This window comes from Toxorhynchites rutilus, chromosome 3 (genome assembly GCF_029784135.1).
Source record: "Toxorhynchites rutilus septentrionalis strain SRP chromosome 3, ASM2978413v1, whole genome shotgun sequence".
Classification (NCBI taxonomy): Eukaryota; Metazoa; Arthropoda; class Insecta; order Diptera; family Culicidae; genus Toxorhynchites; species Toxorhynchites rutilus.
Window position 1 is genome coordinate 238,422,659 of NC_073746.1, and position 21,385 is coordinate 238,444,043.

At 36.8% G+C, this 21,385-nt stretch overlaps 1 protein-coding gene across 2 annotated transcripts in view; it reads right to left on the reverse strand.

The window, feature by feature from the left end:
• LOC129779601 (circadian clock-controlled protein daywake-like) overlaps positions 1 to 20,962 on the reverse strand; it is a 36,776-nt gene extending 15,814 nt beyond the window's left edge. Inside the window, exons 1-3 of one of the 2 annotated variants that reach the window (XM_055787168.1) lie at positions 20,939 to 20,962; positions 20,840 to 20,862; positions 17,917 to 18,172 (exon numbers count right to left, since the gene is read on the reverse strand). In XM_055787168.1, the coding sequence (XP_055643143.1) occupies positions 17,917 to 18,001 (85 nt within the window). In that variant the 5' untranslated portion in view covers positions 18,002 to 18,172; positions 20,840 to 20,862; positions 20,939 to 20,962. Of the gene's footprint in view, positions 1 to 17,916; positions 18,173 to 20,835; positions 20,863 to 20,938 lie in introns of both variants that reach the window. The other variant, XM_055787167.1, reaches the window with a different exon arrangement.
• Between the last annotated feature and the right edge of the window lie 423 nt (positions 20,963 to 21,385).

Consider the following 21,385-nt stretch of genomic DNA (forward strand, 5'->3'; position numbering starts at 1 on the left):
TCACCAGGGATTGTTTAAAAATGATGTTGCAGCGGAATTAGGAAATATAGAAGTTAGACGTCAAAGAACAAATTATAGAGCGTTTAGAGAGCTTCAATTTAATTTATATAAACAATCCAGTTTATCATGCAGTTTATGGGATAAAATTAATAACAACAACTTAAAAACCACTAACGTTTCCTACTAAGTCCACCACTAAGTTTTCTACTCTCACAATGTTACTTAAATCTAAATTGGTAGATTAAGGTAACATAAAATATATAAAATATATAAAATATAAAATATAGAAATATAAAATATATTTTTCTCTCATTTTTCAAACGGAAGCAATAAAATCGTCTTACGTAGCGTACTTTTTGACTACAGTCAATTTTGCCAAGTTTTCGTAATTATTGATTGAATTTGTTTTTTATAGTTTACATGTGTTCGGGACCAAGGGCGCTATATGTTTGAAATTGGAGTGTTGCTAGATACCTTTAGAAGATTTTGGTAAGTAAAAAATTGAAACAATATTCCAACTGCAGCGAAAAGAATATTTTTTGTTGGTGGCAATATAGTTGCCACTACCTGTAAAAGGATTAATGGCCAACAAAGCTTTAGTGTTCGGAATTTAAGACAGAATGGTACATTGAATAGCATTAATTGGTTATTCGATTCGATTCCTTGATTTTAAGATACTTTGAACTTTATTGATTGGTTACAGTTTGATTATTGTGCATCCGTGTTCTGCCCCACAAACAAGTGACAAATGTTTCGGATGTAACTGCTACAAGACTTGCGCTTGATATTGAAATGTGGACGGCGAACTAAACGAAGCTTTATGTTAAGATGCTTACAACGGACAGACAGACATCCTACCAGCATATAAAATGTCACGTTTATATGTATGATGCCGAATTATTTACATAATGTTGAGAGAGATGTACGCCAATAGAATACCAGGTAAGCAAGTGGCCTAAGAACGATTAAATTTCGGGTGTCCTGTACCCAAATGTTTTTTTTTCAAATGCAGTGGTTTTCTGTGGTATTTTCAAGTTTTACGATAATTATCCATTCCATGTAAAATATTTGTTCGATCATGATCAGTTTTAAATTATGTATAGCGGAGAGAATTTTTTGAACCAACGAAAATTTTCACACAATTTGTTCTTGAATGAAATAAAAAACAGAAAGTGTTATGCTATGCTACTCATTCCAAAAGGAAGCACGATATGATTAGGAAGAGGAAACAGATATAAGGATTATTCTAAATCAGTCAGTCAACAATCAACAACAGTCAACATGTGATCTTGTGGACCAAATTGCTTGAGAAAACTAGTAATAACCGTTACGTCGGATATATCCTATGTGATTCATTCTACTTCATTCGAATATAACACAAGATATGAGAAACAAAACACGCAGGCTCGTGCATTTCTCGTCCACATTATCATCTCGACCAGAACTTAACCCAGAACCCAGCGTCAGCAAGGTTCTCCTTTCACCTTCACGTTTTGCAAACAATATGCATCCGCATGCACCAAAACCTGTCCTGCTCATATTCAACCGAATGCGTCATTAGAATGGAGATTAGCAAACGCGCATTCCTTCTCTGCATCGCAAGTTAACAGCTCTGCGCGAAACTGGTTATGCATTTCCCAACCCAGTCAGCGCTGCAGCCGGCGCGAGAAAAGCCTCCCTCCTCACCACCCTCCTGTTCTCGTCGTCACACAAACTTGGCCAAGCAGGAAAATCAGCCGACTGGTTCTAAAACTTTCTAGAAGTCTTGGGGTGAGGTGGTTAGTAGAAAATTAGAAGAAAAAAAAACATGCGAAACTGGGTTGCCAAATCGGCTAGCCAGTTGAATGAAGAGAAAAAGAGCAAATGAGAGACGTACTTATAACAAAACGACATTAGACCAGAGTAACCACCACGAGTCACTGCACATGGTCCGGTGGAGATCTTGGCAAACCACGCACGTTTCTCCTTAAGTTAAAATCGATAGTAGTAGTGTGTATTGGAAAGAATACATTCGCTCCCTCCGAAAATTGCGAAAGATTTCAATGCAGCTTCGAAACGACGAACCTCGAATGGAACACGTTGCTGCTCCTTTTGCTCGAGCGGGGCAGCATAAACACGCTATGAAAATTCGTTATGTTTGATATTAGTGGTGTGGTGTGGGTATATTAGTCACTCGTAGCTGGGACAGAAGCCATCGACATGGTGGTTATCTTTGTGATCATAGTCCGTTCCAAAGACAAGCTTTTATTTTAGATTATTTTAGATTTTATTATTATATCGCAGCTTCAACCGGTCTCAGGTCGGCATGTGACTGATTCAACTCTTGTCTGCTTGTGAATACATAAAGAGCGTTTGTTGCTGAAATCGCGAATCAGCAGAGCAAGTTTGTTTGATATGGTGAGTGTTGTCAAACAAACGATCTGTGTTGATGATATTCTGAATTGCTACACAAAACACTCCGATAGATTCCAACACATCACATCAACAATGAAGCAAATAAAACGATCACAACGTATATAGGGCCAAACTAACATAAAACAGCAAACCATAAACAGCCGGCCAGTCAGCGCTCAGAAAGACCTTGGCTTGTGGTGCAAAAATTTCGATTTCTTTCTACCTCTTCGTCGTATATGCCCAAAACATGAACCGGTTAGTGTGCTGATGCCAATGCTGTGTTTCGTTGCATAAAATGCACTCGCGGTTTTGTATCGTATTAACACATGGATGAGCATTCGGGTGAACGGGCCGTCAATTCGTTTCGCTAGATACTTTCCTAGGACAATCCAATGGATGCCACGCGGTATTCTATTGGCATTTTAAAATGAAAATAGTCATCATCATTCATTCCGAACGGTCTCCGGAACATCGTCGAATTTGTTATCGCCAACACGATTGTACTTTGTACAGAGGGGTACTAGCCGATGGTTCCAGTGATGAGTCACTATAAAGTCGTTTCAGGAAAATTCAAACAAATCGAATTGGATAATTCATCTCATGACTTCGGAGCTAACACTAAAGTAAGTTCTACGTGGTCGTCTCGATATTGAAACTACTAGTTTATCAGTCGTACCGAGAGAGAGAGAGATCTTAAATCCAATTTTATAAGGTTGGCTCACCCTGATAAAGGGTGTGTCACATCAAATTGCATCACGGAAAAAACGCTGTAGAAATTAAATTTTTAGGAATTATATCTTCAGCTTTCGCTTATAATCAGATAAGAGTGTAAAGATCACGTTGGCCATGCTTCACTGTCAATTTTTCGTAAATTTGGAAAAATGTCGTCGAACGAAAAAGAGCGTCGTGAATTAATCCTGTGCACTCATTTCGAGAATCCGGAGTTGTCACATCGGGACATCGGTAAGATGCTGGGAATCGTTCAATCCACGGTCAGCAGAGTACTAAAACGATACTTCGAGAACCTAACCATCGACCGGAAGGTGAAGAACGGCAAAAATGGATGCTCCGTCAGTGAAAAAGATCACAAGCGCGTAGTTAAGCAGTTTAGACGTGATCCGAGAAGTTCGGTCCGGGATGTCGCCAATAAGCTGAATTTGTCAAGTTCATTCGTCCAGCGGACCAAGCAGCGGGAGGGCCTGCGTACATACAAGGTTCAGAAGGCTCCTAACCGCGACGAAAGGCAAAACATGGTGGGGAAGACGCGAGCCCGGAAGCTGTACACCGAAATGCTGACGAAGCCGCATTGCCTGGTAATGGACGACGAAACCTACGTCAAAGCGGACTTTCGTCAGCTGCCGGGCCTGTTGTTCTTCTCCGCAGAGGACAAATTCAGCGTTCCGGAGGAGATTCGCAAGCAGAAACTATCCAAGTTTGCCAAAAAGTATATGGTGTGGCAAGCGATCTGCTCTTGCGGAAAGCGGAGCGCCCCCTTCGTGATGACCGGCACGGTAAACGGGCAGGTTTACCTTAAGGAGTGCCTACAGAAGCGCTTACTACCACTATTGAAGCAGCACGAGGGCCCGACCATCTTCTGGCCGGATCTCGCTTCGTGCCACTATTCAAAGGACGTGTTGGAGTGGTACGAAGCCAACGGGGTCACCTTCGTGCCAAAGGAAATGAACCCGCCCAACGCGCCGGAGCTTCGCCCAATAGAGAAATTTTGGGCGATTATGAAGCAGGCCCTCCGGAAGAACCCAAAAGTTGTCAAATCGGAGGCGGACTTCAAGAGAAAATGGATTTCTGTTCAAAAAAAACTACAACCTGTCGTTGTACAGAACCTTATGGACGGGGTAAAGAGGAAGGTGCGAGCATACGGGGTTGGGCTCGAAGTATGAATAAAAAGAAAATGCCAAAAGTTGTTTAATAGTTTATATTTTACTGTCTAAAATTTTCAAAAGGATCGGTCTACTGGGCGAATTTCTACAGCGTTTTTTCCGTGATGCAATTTGATGTGACACACCCTTTATTGCTCGAAAATAGTGGGACTAGCTATTTCGAGTACACGTAGAACAAAAATCAATTGATCTCTTAGTGAAGTCTTAGTGAATCTTATTAGGTTGCGTCACACTTTCTGGAGGTAATATCAAAGAACTGATGATCAGTACAAAAAGTGTAAGGGTCTGAACCTAGAGGCACGGACGGAAACTTACGTAGGAATTTGAGGAGATTTTGTAACTGTTCCGTAAATTTAACTCTTTCATATGCTATGAACTGAATTGAACTTCAAACGGATTGTAAGAATTGTAAGGGCAGAAATAAATACACCCAGGTTTTCTTTTACGCGGTTATTTTTGCGCGGTTTTTTTTCACGAGGTTTTTTTTACGCGGATTTTCCAATTAACGCGGTTTTTTAAGCGGATTTTCCAATTAACGCGGTTTTTTTTACGCGGTACTCGCATAAAAAAAGACCAGTGCAATATAACATCTCTCTCTCAGCTCACATTTTTCTCTCATATTCCCTCAGAGCATATTACGGTAATTAGTGCTTGTAACGGAGCTTAGCGCTTAGTGCCGCAACTTATCACGATTCTTACGTGGATTTTAGGTGTTGGGTAACGGGGAGCTCGCCGGGCGTACAACGGGACGGGGTTTTTACGGGCAGCGATTCGTGAATGTCTTTCCCTGTCTACTTAGCCCTGGACGGTCCAACAGTGGTACTGCACGTGCATCGGCAGAAGAGTGTACAAATAACTAGGGGATCTTCTAGTAATAGCAGATGACCTCATTCGTGAGGAAGACCGAACTATAGCTACCAGTAACCAACGAAATTGCAGGAAAAAACTACGGGTTTTCGGAAGCGAGCAACACTTAACTTTTTACTTCCGTTATACATAAGGATAGACCCATTTGATATCTATCATTAGGTGAGATGATTTTTTTACGCGGATTTTCCAATTAACGCGTTTTTTTACGCGGTTTTTTTTACGAGGTACGTATCCCCCTCGTAAAAAATAACCTTGGTGTAATCATTACTTATCAATCCTATCTATTTTCAATAGTAAACTGTTGAAAAAATCAGATAGACAAATATTCCAACATCAACACGAAACACACGACATTCTTCGGTTTTCTTGTATCGATGTTCATAAATGTACATAAAAATTCTTATTGATAAAACCGTTCCTACAGAAATATTAATTGTTCGATTGCCTTTTTATTTAATTTATTTAATTTAGTTGAATATGAGAAGAAGGCATCATCTTACAGTATATTCTTAAACCTAAGTTTAAATAGCTAGCTTTCCTTGGTGATATCATTCTTGTCTGAAACATTGCTTGTGGATATTCGTAATAATTACATTGACAGGTGATGCAAATTAGATATTTCATGACCGTGAGTACTCCCTCGTGAAGTTTGTGAGTATTCTGTAGTGAACTGATCCCAACGGATACCGTTTATTTTCAGGGAAAGGAAAGGGCAATGGACAAGTGGATTTGGGGAACTGTAGCGGACTCGATGAACCCATTAGTACTTTTTGATAAGATATCCGAAACTTTCTGAAACGAAACTTTGGGGAACTCTATTAGTGTCGCCATATTCCAACTCACCACCTCTCCTTTAGTCCTGATAAGTGCTTATTATCGGCAAATGTAGAATAACTCTTAATATACATCGACTCCCCTTATTCGTCACGAAAAAAACATGTGAGAACGAATACGAAAACCAGACCATGGAGTAGAGATGGGCAACGCAGTTCACTTTGGTGAGTTTATTTGAACCGTTTTTGAACATTGAATATTAGCTGGAACCCAGTATGAAGCTATACCACAACTTTTCGTTTCCTAGCATTGATATCGTTAGATTAGATAGGACATTTTCTAACTTGTATAGAATTATTTTTCTGTTAATTACTAGGGAAAGCAAAGGTGCTTCTTCTTTAAAAACCGCAAATTGTATGTAAAATATGTTTCTCACCCGACAGTATTGTATGTAATTAGTTAATTCGCGCATTTTTTTTTGTGTTTTATGACGGGTCTCAACCTCAATTAAATATCACATTTAACAGTAGTTCAATCAGAGCTTTAGCTTGAGCTAGGGTAGACTGTACACTTTGTAGCTGCTCTCCGTGATTGACCTGAACCAGCGAAGTTGCATAAAGAACACACTGAATGATGCTTGGGAGTAGCAAACCATTCTTATTGTGCAAGTTTCGGCGATTCGAGCTTTAAATACTCAATAACGACGCCGGCCACGTCCTTACAGTCAACAGGGGAAGGGAAGAAAAGTTTGTATTTTTTTTCTCCATTATAGTGACTTTCAACACATTTCGGCTGGTTCGTCACTTTTACTTCCATTTTTGGAAGAATGTCGGGAGTGAGAATTGAACTCGTGATCTCTGCGATCACACCATCAGGAATGTTAGTATGACAATCGCCGCCCGAAGGCTAGAAGGGTCGCATTTATAACGCGGTTCCATAGCAATTATCATGGAAGGGATGATTGTTAGTGGGGAAAGGTCGACTGCTGATTCTACTGAGGTAAGTGATATGATTGTGTCAATTATCGACTACTCGGCGTAACTTAAAAATCTCATGTGTCATACACGACAAAAATTATCTTAAGGTTACCTGAGAAGGAAAACCTGTACAATTAATTGGACTGGATATTTAATTTTTTTCGCACGTGTCTTTTTCGACATCCAATCGCGACGGTGGAAATTTAAGTTTGGTAAACCTGATAAGTTATATTTGAGAAACCTGAGAAGGTAACCGAGAGAATTCCTGTAGAATCAATAAGGCCGGAAATATAAGTCATTATTTGTCGCGTATATTCTTTATCGATCTCCAATTGCAAATTATTCATATAAAAACACTAGCATATATACACGAAAACATGTAAAAAAACCAAATATTGAAACGCAGCGTTATATGCAGAGTTGCAATTTGTCACTGTTCCTACATATATTTGAGTTACTATGACTACCATTGCAACATTACCACCAGATAACGTGCAACAAAACATAAACCGACAAAAAAAATTCTTCACTCTTTGATGCTAAATAGTTTGTCAGAGTGTTTTGACGATGTTGCAAGTCAGCGCACTATGATCGTCAACACGTTCGTCGCCCAACGCGACGTTTTTGAGTTTCATGCAGGGTGAATAAATTATTAAATAATTATCAAACTTAGTTTGTAGCTAACATTTACATGATCTAGCAATGTTTGTTTTCAATTGAAGACGAATTGATAACAATAACATATGCCAAGTTCATATTACAGGTCGGACTCGATTATATACAGACTCGATTATATGTGATTCGATTATATACAATTTTGGACTCGATTATATACAGTTTAAAAAAAAATATTTTTTTTATGTTTCAAATATGACTTATTTCGAGAAGAAATGTAACCTTCCAACGTTAAGGTGTAATTCAAGTGACTAATTCATATACAGTGGGGTAAAAATCGTGATTTTTGAAGATTTTGCTTGAATTTTCACTAAGAATGAATTATATCGATATTGCAGCCAAATTAAGATAGATAGAAGTTGGGTGTCAAAGAACAAATTGTAGAGCGGTTGGAAAGCATCAATTTGATTGATAGAAACAATCCAGTTTAATAAAAAAAAATCAGGATGACATTAATAATAATACATTAACAATTACTAACTTTTAAGTTTTTCACTTTCAAAATGTTATTAAAATCCATTAATTTAGATGTTCCACTACTATATCCTGTATCAAATTTTCTCATCTTTCAAATGAAAGCAACAGAATCGTCTTCCGTAGCGTACTTTGTAATGTAGAGCCAGTTCGAGGCAACAGAGTCCGAAACAAACAAAAAAAAATTTTATAACTCTGGCCTATTCTATCAAATTCCTTCTAAAAATCTTATTCAATTTGAACGAGGAAAGTGTCACCCACATCTGGGTGATGGGGCGACGAAAGTGTTAACGCGTTGTCACTCCACAAATGTACGATCGTCTCTCATATTTAACAGTAGTTCAATCAGAAAAAAAATTGGTAATGACATTTTTTTAATTTTTACAAACATTTTGGAACAATTCACGAAAACGCAATAGGCCAAACAATGGATTGAAAACAACTCAAAAATATTTTTTCAATTTGCTTTCCCATTAAATATTATTTCATAATTTTCTCCGGATTTCATCAAGTTAAAAATTTAAAGCTTTTCCGAGAATCAAATTTAATTGCAATGACATTAACAAAATATGTCACACGTTACATGCATTTTGCTTGTGAATGACAATATCTTTTTAATTTTCTCCAATCGTTCTCGTTCTATTTATCCGTTTCATCCAACGTAATCTGCTTTCCACATGTGTTCAGTTCAGCTGCACATCATTCGTGTCCAAACAGTTCGTTTGCAATCAGTTCGTATGGTGAACTACCTTTTTTTTTTTGAATAACGACCGATCGAATATGAACCAGCTTTCGAACCAAGTTTCATTCATAAGAATAGCTTGAAGAAAATTATAAAATTACATGTTATGATTCTGATAATAACTCAGCCAGAGTGAAAATTCTAATGATTTGAAACTTTTGCTCGAATCAATAAACACCCCTGATCGGAAGATCGACTAGCCAAGGCATCGCATTTAATGAACGTTGAGACTTTTGCAAACCTTTGCCAGTCGGATTCCGTTACCATTTCGCCATCGAACTTGCCGGTTCACTTTGTCAGACCTGCCAAGGCGCAGAGCACCGTTTACAAATCGAACTTCTCATCATGCACACGCCTGTCGCCGTCAAAAACCAAAGAACAGACCACTCTCAGTCTCTCTCTCTCTCTCTCTCTCCAAGTTACCTTATAAATACTAACTATGTGTGCATTTTAAAATAGGTCACTCGGTAGGCTCAACACGCAAACACATAAGCCCACTATTACCCAGTCAGCGCACTTTGCTGCCTCAGAGGGGGCTCAGCGTTTTGCGGCGTCACGATTCAGAAACCAGTAGACCATCTCTTTCAAGGTACCACGCTGTTGGGTCTTTTCGAGAGTCAATATGAACACTCACCATGGTGACGAAATATAGTACTCAACGTACTCTCAGTAGTAGTTTGCGTCCAATACGTCATCAATGAACCTCAACATTTCAAGCTTCACCGATACTGTGTATTATTGCATCGAGTGCTCGAGTGCATTTCAACATCGACCCAATGCAGGCTGTCAGAAGCTTCGGAACGTGTGGATTTCAAATTCCATCATTCCGTTCTGAAGCGCGCTTATGGGGTGGAAATGCAATCACTTCCTACGAATGAAAAAAGCTAGAAACAGCTGCGATGGGTGGCGAATATTTAGAATTCAGTTTGTGAGTCGGTACGGAAGGTATGGTACGAGAATGCAGAGTATATAAATTTAATGCAATCATAATATCATGAATTTAATGCAATCATAATATATCACGCTAGATATGGGGTACAGACTAGGGAGCGTTGCTGATTAATGGTCAGCTGCATCCCAATAGGAAGTAGCCCGTGTCGGGCACACGTATAGAGCATCGAAGACTGCAACATACCAATTATGAGAACACTTGTAATACTAACCTCGAGCCAACCGCGAGTAATCGGTTACATATTACTAACATAGTTGTAAGACAAAATTTGTCAAAATATTGGACTCCCGGCCCCGTCTGGCTAACGCCACATGTGCCTTAATAAAAAAATATATTTTGGGAAAAAAAAATAATATCATGATTTGGAGCATCATGAAATCGCCGACGGTTTATAGTAACAACATCTAGCAGAATGTTTTAGTCAATTTTGTCAGTCTCCAATCGGTTTGAGATATATCTCACAAGATAGCCCAATTATCTATTTGATTCGTGAATAGACCCTGAATAGACCCAGACCCAGCTCGAAAGTTCTGAATTTTCAAAAAAAGTCATTTTTTGGAGAATGGGGAAAAATGATTTCTCGTACTATCGGTTAACCTTGAAAATTCATAACTCAGGAACAAACAATAACGACTCTCTGAATTTTAGATATGCTGTGCTAAAAAACAGTTTTCAGTTTTCAGTTATGAACAAATATAAAAAAATGTAGCGCCCTCGGTCCCGGGACCATGTAAACTATGAAAAACAAAAACAATCAGTAACTACAAAAACAAAATATTATTTTTCAAAAATATAAAAAAAATCCTTCGTACGATGACAGGAATTTTAGTGAAGAATCTGGGAAAACCAATTTCATCAAAATCGGATGGACCGTTCCGGAGGTAGAACTCCTACCAGTTTGCAAAACATGGTTTCGAGAAAAACGCGTTTTAAATTTTAGATACATTTATTTCGTTTATTTTACATCGTCAATCCCTGGACCATAAAACTGTCTTCCAACGCTTGAAAGGTGATCTTCCTGTCGCTTTTTCGTTGCCGCCTCTGACATTCGCATCTCTGCACGTTCGATTCGTTCCTTATCCGATTTTCCGCAGAAATTGTTGCACTCCGGTCCAATTTCAAGCTTAAAGGGGGACCCCGGTCTGGAAAATCATAAAAATCGAATTTTTGCTTTTGTGGGAAGCTTATGCCCTTCAGATTTTGTTATAAATGAAGCTAATGAAAACCAAAGAAGTTGTTTTTCGCTATCATGCCGGAAACTTCAAACCTTACCCTCGATTAACACGTTCGACGCCCAACGCGACGTTTTTGAGTTTCTTGCAGAGCCCAACTTGCGATTAAATTATTAAATGAAGATCAAACTTAGTTTATAGATAACTTTTACATGATCTAGCAATGTTTGTTTTCAATTGAAGACGAATTGATGACAATAACACATGCCAAAGTCATAGTATATGGGTTTTGCAAAAAACTGCAGTACAAACCATCCGTACTATAAGTTAATAAAAAGTATAGTATAAACATTTAAACATTATAATAATTTGTTGCCCCTCTAACCTCGAGTAAACCGCGAGTAATCGGTCGAAACCTACTAAACATAGATTTAAGTTGAAATTCTGTATAAACAAATCATGAATTAGTGGCTCCGCAAAGCTCATGCAATTAAATAAATGAATTGGAAAAAAACAGTATAATATTATGGTTATGATTTTATTATTTTTCTTCATATCCTATATATTTAGGTACCTATTCTATCAAATACCTTCTAAAAATCCTACTCAATTCGAGCGAGGAAAGTGTCACCCATACCTGGGTGACGGGGCGTCGAAGGTGTTAAGTGATGTTCTTTTTATGCAGAATTCTTTTAATATGGGGAAATATAGATTTTACATTCGATGGTGTCATCTCATATGTTGTAAGATACGGCAGTTTTACGCCAAAATGATAAGTTGTGGATAGATATGATTGTCCAGTTAGGAAAGCTGGCGTTATTCAGAAAGAAGAATAGAGTACATCATAATAAAAGTTATCCGAAAATCAAAGGTCGGTAAAAATCCGATAAATAAAATCTCTGTATCTTACGATTTAAAATTCACTATGAGTAACTAATCAGTATCTTGTTGACAGACGGAGATTATCGGAAGTCTTTGAGGCAAAGCCTTTTTTGGCGAATGTAGCTAAAAGCTAATATAAAATTTGTTTTCAAAAATTCATTATATTTAATTTTATTTCAACTCACTCACACACCGCTTTGTACTGATTTAAAACAAATAACTGAAGGTATTGCGCGACGTACACCGTATTCTACCCATATGTGCGGATGTTTTCAATTAAAATTCCCAGAAATTCTACGATTGGAAGGTAGTTTGGTAATATTGTATCATTACTATTATTATTAAGGGAATTATTATTATACAATGGATTTTTTGCTACCATTTTACTTTATCTTGCTTTTATTTACTGACGAATTTCATGCCAACTCGACTGGCTGTTGGGAGCGCCATCTCAGATTGTAGTTAAGCGTTGTGGGTGTAAAGATATGGGTCGTTTAAGCAACTTTGCATACCTCAAATAATACCAAATTTTTTTTGGAAAAAATTTCGCTGGAAAAAAAGTTATTTTAAAAATTAAAATTCATTTTTCTCAAAAACGTATTTTTTAAATTCCCAAAAAAATATATATATACACCTTACAATTTCCAACAAGTCGTTCATATATCGGAAGATGGGCACTTTTACAGGGAAATTTTTTTTCTAACAACAACTTTTTCATGTTTTCTTTGAAAAAAAATACCGTTTTGTCTCATATTCCAAACACTTAAGCTTTCTTTCGCGAAATAAATTTGATTTTTGGATACAATAGAGCCTTCTTTTTGAGTTGACTACAATAAAATTGATTTACAAATACATATTCATGGTGAAAAACTAAAAATATGTTTAATCGTTTTTGTCTGAAATTCCGAACACCATTTTTGTCACTGACTCATATTCCGAACACTTTTGTCTCAAATTCCGAACAGCAAAAATACAATTTAAAAAAAATCATAACTTTTAATCTACTGGACCGATTCATATAATCGATATATTAAATTAAAGTCAATTAGCTAGTCTTTTTTGGAAAAATATTATGTTCGTAAAAAAAATTGGTTTTTGCTTTTGTAATTATTGATTGTATTTGTTTCTCATTGTTTACATGGTTTCGTGACCAAGGGCGCTATATTGGTATCGATACCTGTACATGATGCTAAAATGAAGTCTATAACCCAAAAAATCTCGGGGTTTTGAATATTAAATTATCTATAACATTATAGTCCAGTAAATTCACATTGAAAAATGAAGTGTTCGCAAATTGAATCGTGCGTAGAAACTTTATTTAAGATCCGAACACCAATTTTAGTGAACATTTCTGTATAAAATATAATTTTATTTCATCCATTTATTGTAGATTCTTACCGTTTCTAGCACATAACATGACAACAACAAACATAATTGTTGAAAAAACTACAAAAACAGAAAAATAACCCATGATTGTTTTTCAAGAAATTTGCTGCATCGATACCTGTAAATGAAGTTAAAATAAAGTCTATAACCCAAAGAATGTTGAGGCTTTCATTATTAAATTATTTATAACATTGAAGTTCAGCAAATTTACATTTAAAATGGAGTGTTCGGAATTTGAATCATGCGTCGAAACTTGATTCAAATTCCGAACACTACATCAATGCAAATTTTTATGAGTATTTCTGCATAAAATATCTTTTTTTTCATCATTTATTGTAGATTCATACCATTTCTAGCACTTAACATGCAAAAAGGCAAACAAAATAGTTGAAACAAGTACAAAAATTGAAAAATCGACGATGCTTGTTTTTTACGGAATTTGATAACGATAACATTTTTTCTTTGGTTTTGACTGTCACTATTTTGCAAATGTTTAATATTATAAATTATAGGCTGTATCGATACCTGTGAATGATGTTAAAATGTAGCCTATACCCCAAAGAATGTCTGGGCCTTTATTATTCAATTACATATGACATTGAAGTATAGTAAATTTACATTTAAAATAAAGTGATGTAAGACGTTTTTGTATGAAGACTCCTGTAAAAAAACGGATACAAATAGCCCTTAGAATCTCTAATAAGTCACCCATACATCGGAAGATAGGCACATTTACATGGAAAAAGTTTTTCGAACAACAACTTTTTCATGTTTTTCTTTGAAAAATACTATTAATGTTCAATTCGTAACATTTTCATGTATAAATTATCGCAATTTGCATGCTCTGCTAACTTTTCTCTACTTTAAAACATGTCAAGAACATGTCAAATGGGAGAATTTACACACATAAATGTCACGAGCAAGACATTTTTTTTACAGGAGTCTTCATACAAAAATGACTTATATTCCAAAAACTATAAAAGATAGAAAGTTGATGTCTTCGACAAAAGTTCATGTTTTGAAAAGATCTAAAACTTTATCGAATACACTATATCGCTATCTTGACTTTAAACAAAATTAGGATTAGTTGTTTTTTTTCAAAGAAAACATGAAAAAGTTGTTGTTAGAAAATCTTTTTCCCTGTAAAAGTGCCCATCTTCCGATGTATGGACGACTTGTTGGAAATTGTAAGGGGTATTCGTATATATTTTTTTGGGAATTTTGAATTTTAATTTTTAAAATAACTTTTATCAGCGAATTTTTTTCCAAAAAAAATTTTGGGATTTTTTTTGTAAAAATGTAAATAATTTCCTATATTTTATCTTTTGAAAAGAATTTTGTAGGTATCATTGTTTTTAAGTTACAAATTTTTGTAAAAAAATAAGAAAAAATATTAGGCCTTTTTCAAAAAGTAGTCTAATTCTTTTTCGAATATTTCAAGTATGCAAAGTTGTTTAAATGACCCATGTCTTTACACCCACAACGTTTCACTACTATCTGAGATGGTGCTGCCAACTCTTAAGACGAGCTGGAATGAAATTCGTCTACTAGATTATGAACTCCCGGCAAATAACACGTCTCTAGTTTTATTCATCTCGGGCTGTCCTAAACATTTGTAAACCCACGCCGCGGCGCACCGGATTTCCCACACGGTAACACAACTGCTTCCATTCTGCAATATATACAGAAGGGCCGTGGTGCAAGAGCATTGTGTCCAGATAATGTGTGTAGGTCAACGGTCTTGCGCAACATTTGCTCATGAAAAGTTAAACAATGTTAACGAACGGGGGGACCTGGCGAGTTCAGCGCCAGCCGAGAGCACAAGTGGCAAGGTACTTGAAGTACACATGAACCAATTGTTTCCGTTCGTCCGTCCGTCTGTCTCTTGTGGTCTCCGGCGGCTAGCGGTGGTGGTGTTTGAATTCGCTTACTCACCGAAATAACCACCATTTCGCCATAGCGCTGTAGCCCCATAGTAGTGGCAAACCCCTGTCAGCGACGGCGTCGGCGGCTGGCTGACTGATGGAGAACATGCCGATGCACTTACTTCGGAGGAGGGGTGTTTCTAACAACATGCGCTTGCAAAGCGGCGTAGTTTATGCCCTCGGTGCAGTGCGGCCATGACGTTAGTATTTTGCGGGAATTTCGTCACTGTTCATTAGTACTCGACATCACCATGAGAGAGAGGGGGCTTTTCTGGGGATTGGTATTGTTTCGGGCACTGTGAGAATTGGAAAATTATGAGGTTTGTGGGATAATTGATATACCAATTGAAAACCGTTAGACATTACCACACGCTGTGCTTCCTATGGAAGTCAACCGACTGAAATAACGTTCCACGGAGCGTCCGGTGAGACATGGTCTTCAAAGGTTGTAATAAAAAATAAACAAACATTCGAAAGTACTAACGGGTAAAGTACACTTTGGGCTGACATTGACGCTTCATTGTCATTTCGGGTGTGGTGTAATTTTGAGTGAAACGCACATAATTTTACTTTCTGCAAAGCTGGCACATTTATTTAACTGTCGTAGCCGTGTGGAGTCTTGTGGGTTAAGGTCATCAGCAGTCGCTCGACGCTGGTATTCCGATACGAGTCCGAAGATGAGGGTGAAAGTTTATCTTTCGGTGGGTGGAACGTGTTCTGGCATAAGTAGCAACGGAGCATAATCTGGGTCTGCTTTGTAGCATGTAGAGAACGGTTGTGACTGATAAGTGAGTCGAAACATTGGGAAATATTCGATCTTGGCACAGGGAAAGGACATTAAGTTATCCAGAAAATTGTTGAAAGGAGTCGACCTCACTGTAGCTCATACAGAATGTATCCACTCCAATCGTTTTTATCGAAGAGAAAGAGATCAAGGGTTTTACATGAATTTCAAAATCATTTTAATTAATATATACTACAGTGAAAGTTTTGCTCAAGGTGCTCTTCCGAAGCATACAAACAAAACACAAATTTCTGCATAACTCGAGAATTAATAGTAAAAAGCAAATGGAACCAAATTTGGAATGTGAGGATTTAGATACAGGGAATATAATGTGACTCCTTTGGAAGGAGAAGAAGGTTCCCATAAAAATATTACACATATTTCACCAACGATATTAACAACATGACAATTGAAAATTTTCGGAATACTCTAAAGGAAAATTGAATTGAAAAGCGTTTTTAGTTCATCTGATGTTAGCGCTAACGAAATTCATGTTTGTTCGAAAGTGGAAATGAACCTTCAAGTGAAAAAACGCACTCCTATGACTTCTAACTATATAAATAAAAAATAATCGCCAAATGTGTTGGTAAGCGCAAAACTCGAGAAAGAAATATGCCGGTTTGAGCTGTCTTCTTTTTATTATATATTCTTTATCAAAAATGCATTCCATGTAACGGACAAACATGTTATTTGGGAATAATTGAAGAATCATGAACGAGAGTTGTGTCTGAAAATAATTTTATATTATGAGTTTTGGTAGAAGTACTAGGAAATTTATAGTAAAAGGTTATTGTAAAGGGTCAATCAGAAGATCAACCAATGAATAGTTCTGCAATTGGACGTTCGCTTAGTAGGAAAACTTGAATGTATGAAAGTGTTGATAGCAAAAAATAAATTTTAGGCGGGACGAAATAATTTTTGAAAAAAAAAATCATTGAAAAAAAATTTTTTTTTCGAAAAGTTGTGATTTTTAAATTCTGAAAAAATAGATATAAAAAGCCCTTACAATTTCCAACAAGTCATCCATACATCGGAAGATGGGTACCTTTACAGGGAAAAAGTTTTTCTGATGACAACTTTTTCATGTTTTCTTTGAAAAATACTATTGATGTTCATCTCGTAACATTTTTATGTATAAATTATCGCGATTCACATGTTCCTTATATTCCGGAAACTATAAAAGATAGAAAGTTGAACTCTTCGACAAAAGTTCATATTTTTTCATAAGATCTAAAACTTTGTCGAATACACTATATCGCTCTCTTGACTCAAACAAAATTAGGATTAATTGTAGTTTTTTCAAAGAAAAAGTGAAAAAGTTGTTGTTAGAAAAACTTTATCCCTGTAATAGTGCCCATCTTCGGATTTATGGACGACTTGTTGTAGATTGTATTCATATATTTTTTTGAGAATTTAAAAAAAAACATTTTGAATAAAAAAGTGCTCCAATTTTTATTTCTTTCAGTCTAATTTAAAAAAAAATTGGGTATGTTTTTATGAAAATTTAAACAGTTTCTTACATTTCATCTTTTGACCAGGACCAGTTTTATAATTTTTGAGTTATAAATTTTTGTTAAAAAATAAAGAAATTTTGTTTGGTCCTTTTCAAAAAGTAGTCTTGTTTTCAAGTATGCAAAGTTGCTTAAAAGACCCTTGTGTTTACACCCACAACGTTTCACTGCTATTTGAGATGGTGCCGCCAACTTCTAAGACGAGTTGGCATGAAATTCGTCTACGGCTAAATATGCGGGTCTGAATATTTTAGAAAAACAGGAAAATATAAAAGATGTGTGCAAAATCGGAGCAGTTAATTTCGAAAGATTTTGAGGCTTACAACCACAAACCACAAAACTTAAAATGATTCTCAAATCCACTGTTATTGAAATAACGTGGAAATAAAGTTTATGTCACATTTTGAGATGATAATGAAATATGAGCGATGAGTTTTTTTTCGCCTCCGAAAAGCACTGCAATAATTCAAGTTAGGTCAAAAAGATTTCAAACTACTTACGTCTCTCATACGCAGCCCAAGATGTTCCAGCGAGTATCGCTAAGCAGCCAATCAGACTCCTTATGTTCGTTGTGGGGTAATGCATTTTTCGATGTTTGTTCTTCTTTTTACTTTCTAATGAGAATCAACTCCGTAATCACTCTTTCTTCTTTTGTTCGATTGTGTTTGTTTGTTTCCAATTTTCAGAAACGATATTTGTCGGCGTATTCTTATTTAACTTTTTTTAGTTGTTGTGGTACTATTTCAGCGATGTCTTCTGTAAAAACAAATTATAGCAACTTTGAATGGGGGTAGTTCCAAAGATGGAATTTGCAATAACATGGAAAACCGTCGGACTGCTACAGAATTTTTGTAAATCGGAGAAATTTAAATTGGTAATCGGCGGAGTTTCAATGATAATTATAATATGTGCACATTATCTAGTCATGGACGTCAATTTCAAATTGTAACTGTGCGCCCTGTAACTCCATGAGAGTAGAAAAAAAAGCTCGATTGTCCAATCAGTTTAGTGCTCAAGGATCCATGAGATTAATATTGTCCAGTTTTCTCACTTTGTAGTGTGACATCAGAGAATTTACTCAGTTTCATTCTGTTGCGATATGAAGAACTTCATTAGTTGTTCCAATCAGTGCCACAAATTATCAAAATTTGTTCACGAATGAAGGAATGAACTTTTTCCCAGTGTCGGACGAATTCTCTTCTGTAGAAACTCAACACCATATCTGTCATAATGAGCATAACACAAGAGTCGAGAAGCGTGAAGTTTGTCTGGTACATTGATCGAAAACAGCATGAACGAATTTTGAAAAACCTGCATTCAGGCACTTTCGATACTGTCAATAATTTCAGGTTATTATCAGCGGTGTTGAGCGGTTGAACGACGTTTAGCGTTAAATGGCGTGGAGCGTTCCGTTTCCGATTCTTTTTTTATACTTATTATAGTGACTTTCAACTATTTTTGACTGGTTCGTCATTTCCATTTTTGGAAGAATGTCGGGAGTGAAAACTCGCGACCTTTAGCGTGAGAGGTACGGTTCGTTTCCGTTTCTGTTTCCGCTTTCTATGCTCTTTTACTACCGCCATTTTGCTCTAACACGATCTCAGTTTCTAACTCTTTCTTTGTGTGACTCCACTTCACTAACTCCGTTTTCGGTCTTCCAGGGCCCATTTCAATGAACCGGAAGCCACCATCTTCTTTTCCAAAATGGCATCGGAATACGATATTCGACTTCTGCTGTTGAAGCCCTTTCATCCTATACCCATATCGTTGGGGTTTTATATCATTACAGGTCATTTAGAGCCAGTATCAATAAACCGGAAATCAAAACAAGATTATGTTCGTTTTCCGCTCGTCTGTTTTTGTCACCCATTGCCCATATAATTGGAGCTGTATGTCATTTCCGGCCAATTCATAAGATATAGCAAGAGTTATACTATACATTCCATTGCCGAAGTCGCCAAAAACAAGAATTTTGTGTGACGAATGGCCATCTTTTACCATTAATCGATTTCACTCTCAATTAGTTGACGTCGAATTTTATGCTTTGATTTTCACTAACACGCAATGGTCTTCAATTTCGACGTTACAAATATCATGACGAAAATGAAGATGCAAACGAAAAATAAACTTCATGGCAAGCTGATGTTGATGTTCATTCCACTGGTGTTCATTGATAGTGTTGTTCCATGTTTATCGATTTATCGGCACTAGTTACAATACACTGGGAAAACAAAAAAGTTTAGCTTCGAACAATTCAGACACTGTTTCGTGTAAAGTAACAGATGCTGTTTATATTTAAGATGATAGTTTAGAAGAGAGGTAGCCATTTGATAATCCAGGTCTTTCAGAAAGTAGAAAATAGGAGAAAGATTAAAGTAACACTAGCAACTGTAAAAGATAACTATTGTGGTATGAAACTAATGCTTTAATGAGGTAGTAATATGTGAACGACAGAAAATGATGAAAAAAATATCTAATATAAGAATGTCTAGGTGTCTACGAGCTCTTCGAATACATTTCATTGCCATATGCTTAAATCCTTTTACGTTATGAATCTGTTCACTATTATAGTTATCGCATTGAGACAATAAAAGTTGAAAAAGTTGAAAAAGAATATTGTCATTGTTTTCCTGCAATGTTCTCAATGAGCACTTCGTTTGATATATGCCCAAACAACTGTTTCAACACAAATTTGTACGAGCGGAGAAAACAATGATATAAATTCATTGTTGCAAAATAGTACAGAGATAATGAGGATATTGCTTCATATAACATTATCCTCAAATTTGAATAACGAATTTAAATACGTTCTAATTCCCACACTCGATACAATTCGTTAAACTGAATTCATCCAAAAATACCACGCTGTAACATTATACGAAACACATCTTTCCGGTTTTTTTGCTGGTTGAACAAAAAATGATACAATCGAGTCCGACGGTCGAGCTATGCAAACTTTTCGATGTTTCAACACTCGAACTGCCTCTGGTATTCGGCCTTGGGCAATTTTTTATCGATGTTTCTAAATTTTCGACAATGCTTCCTTCGCTGGACTTTATCTCTTTTCGTGTTCTCACAATTCGGCATGACCGTATTCACTTCACACATTTGCTTTCGATCGTATGTTATTGACAAAGAGTTGCTCATTTTTCACTGTATCAACCGCAATAATCGTTTTCTCGTCAATGAAGACAGCATCTTGAAAAAATAAGAAAAAAACACTGCTGTGCCACACTGAACAGTTCACTTGAATTCCGTAAAATCATGCGTGTCACCAGTAATCTCTCCGTACTAGTGCTAGTCCTGGCGTGTCCAGTCACATTTTCTCCCTCAAACTTGAAACTTGCACAATCATCCAGTTTCCAAACGCTTCGACGAAGCCTTCACCAGTCACAGAACAATCAAACAGTGCAACTCACTCACAACAAAACACCGCTCGGCAGCACCTTTGTACAACAAATAAAGAAGAAATTTTGAATGCCTTATACTTTTATATAGATTTTTCGTACCACTCGTACTCACCTGCCCGAGCGTTCGACGAAGGAAAGCTTCAGCGGGCGAAGAAAGAAAACAAAATAAAAAGCTCGGCCTATCATTCTCTGGCGCCCACCGCCGATTACTAAGCGCAGATACTAAAACACAACCACTGATCGACTAAGCCTTGGGGATCGTTCTCTCCCTCTCTCTGAGTGCGACTGGCGTGCGTGAGCTTTCCGAGCGCGAGAGCTCAGGAGCTTTTTTATGTTTCGTGTAGACTGATCTGCGATGATCAGGTGAGTAGATTTATCTTTGTTTGCGGGGGTGTGTTTTGCGTGGTGTTTCGGTTTTGTTTTTCTTACGATTTTCCACCGGAATGGTAGCATTACGTTTTTTGAATATCGCGCAGTGTTGTATTCTGTTCCGACTGTAGCATTCGTTCAATAAAGAAAATAGCACCCGAAGGTGGAATAAATCTGAATGTACTATCAA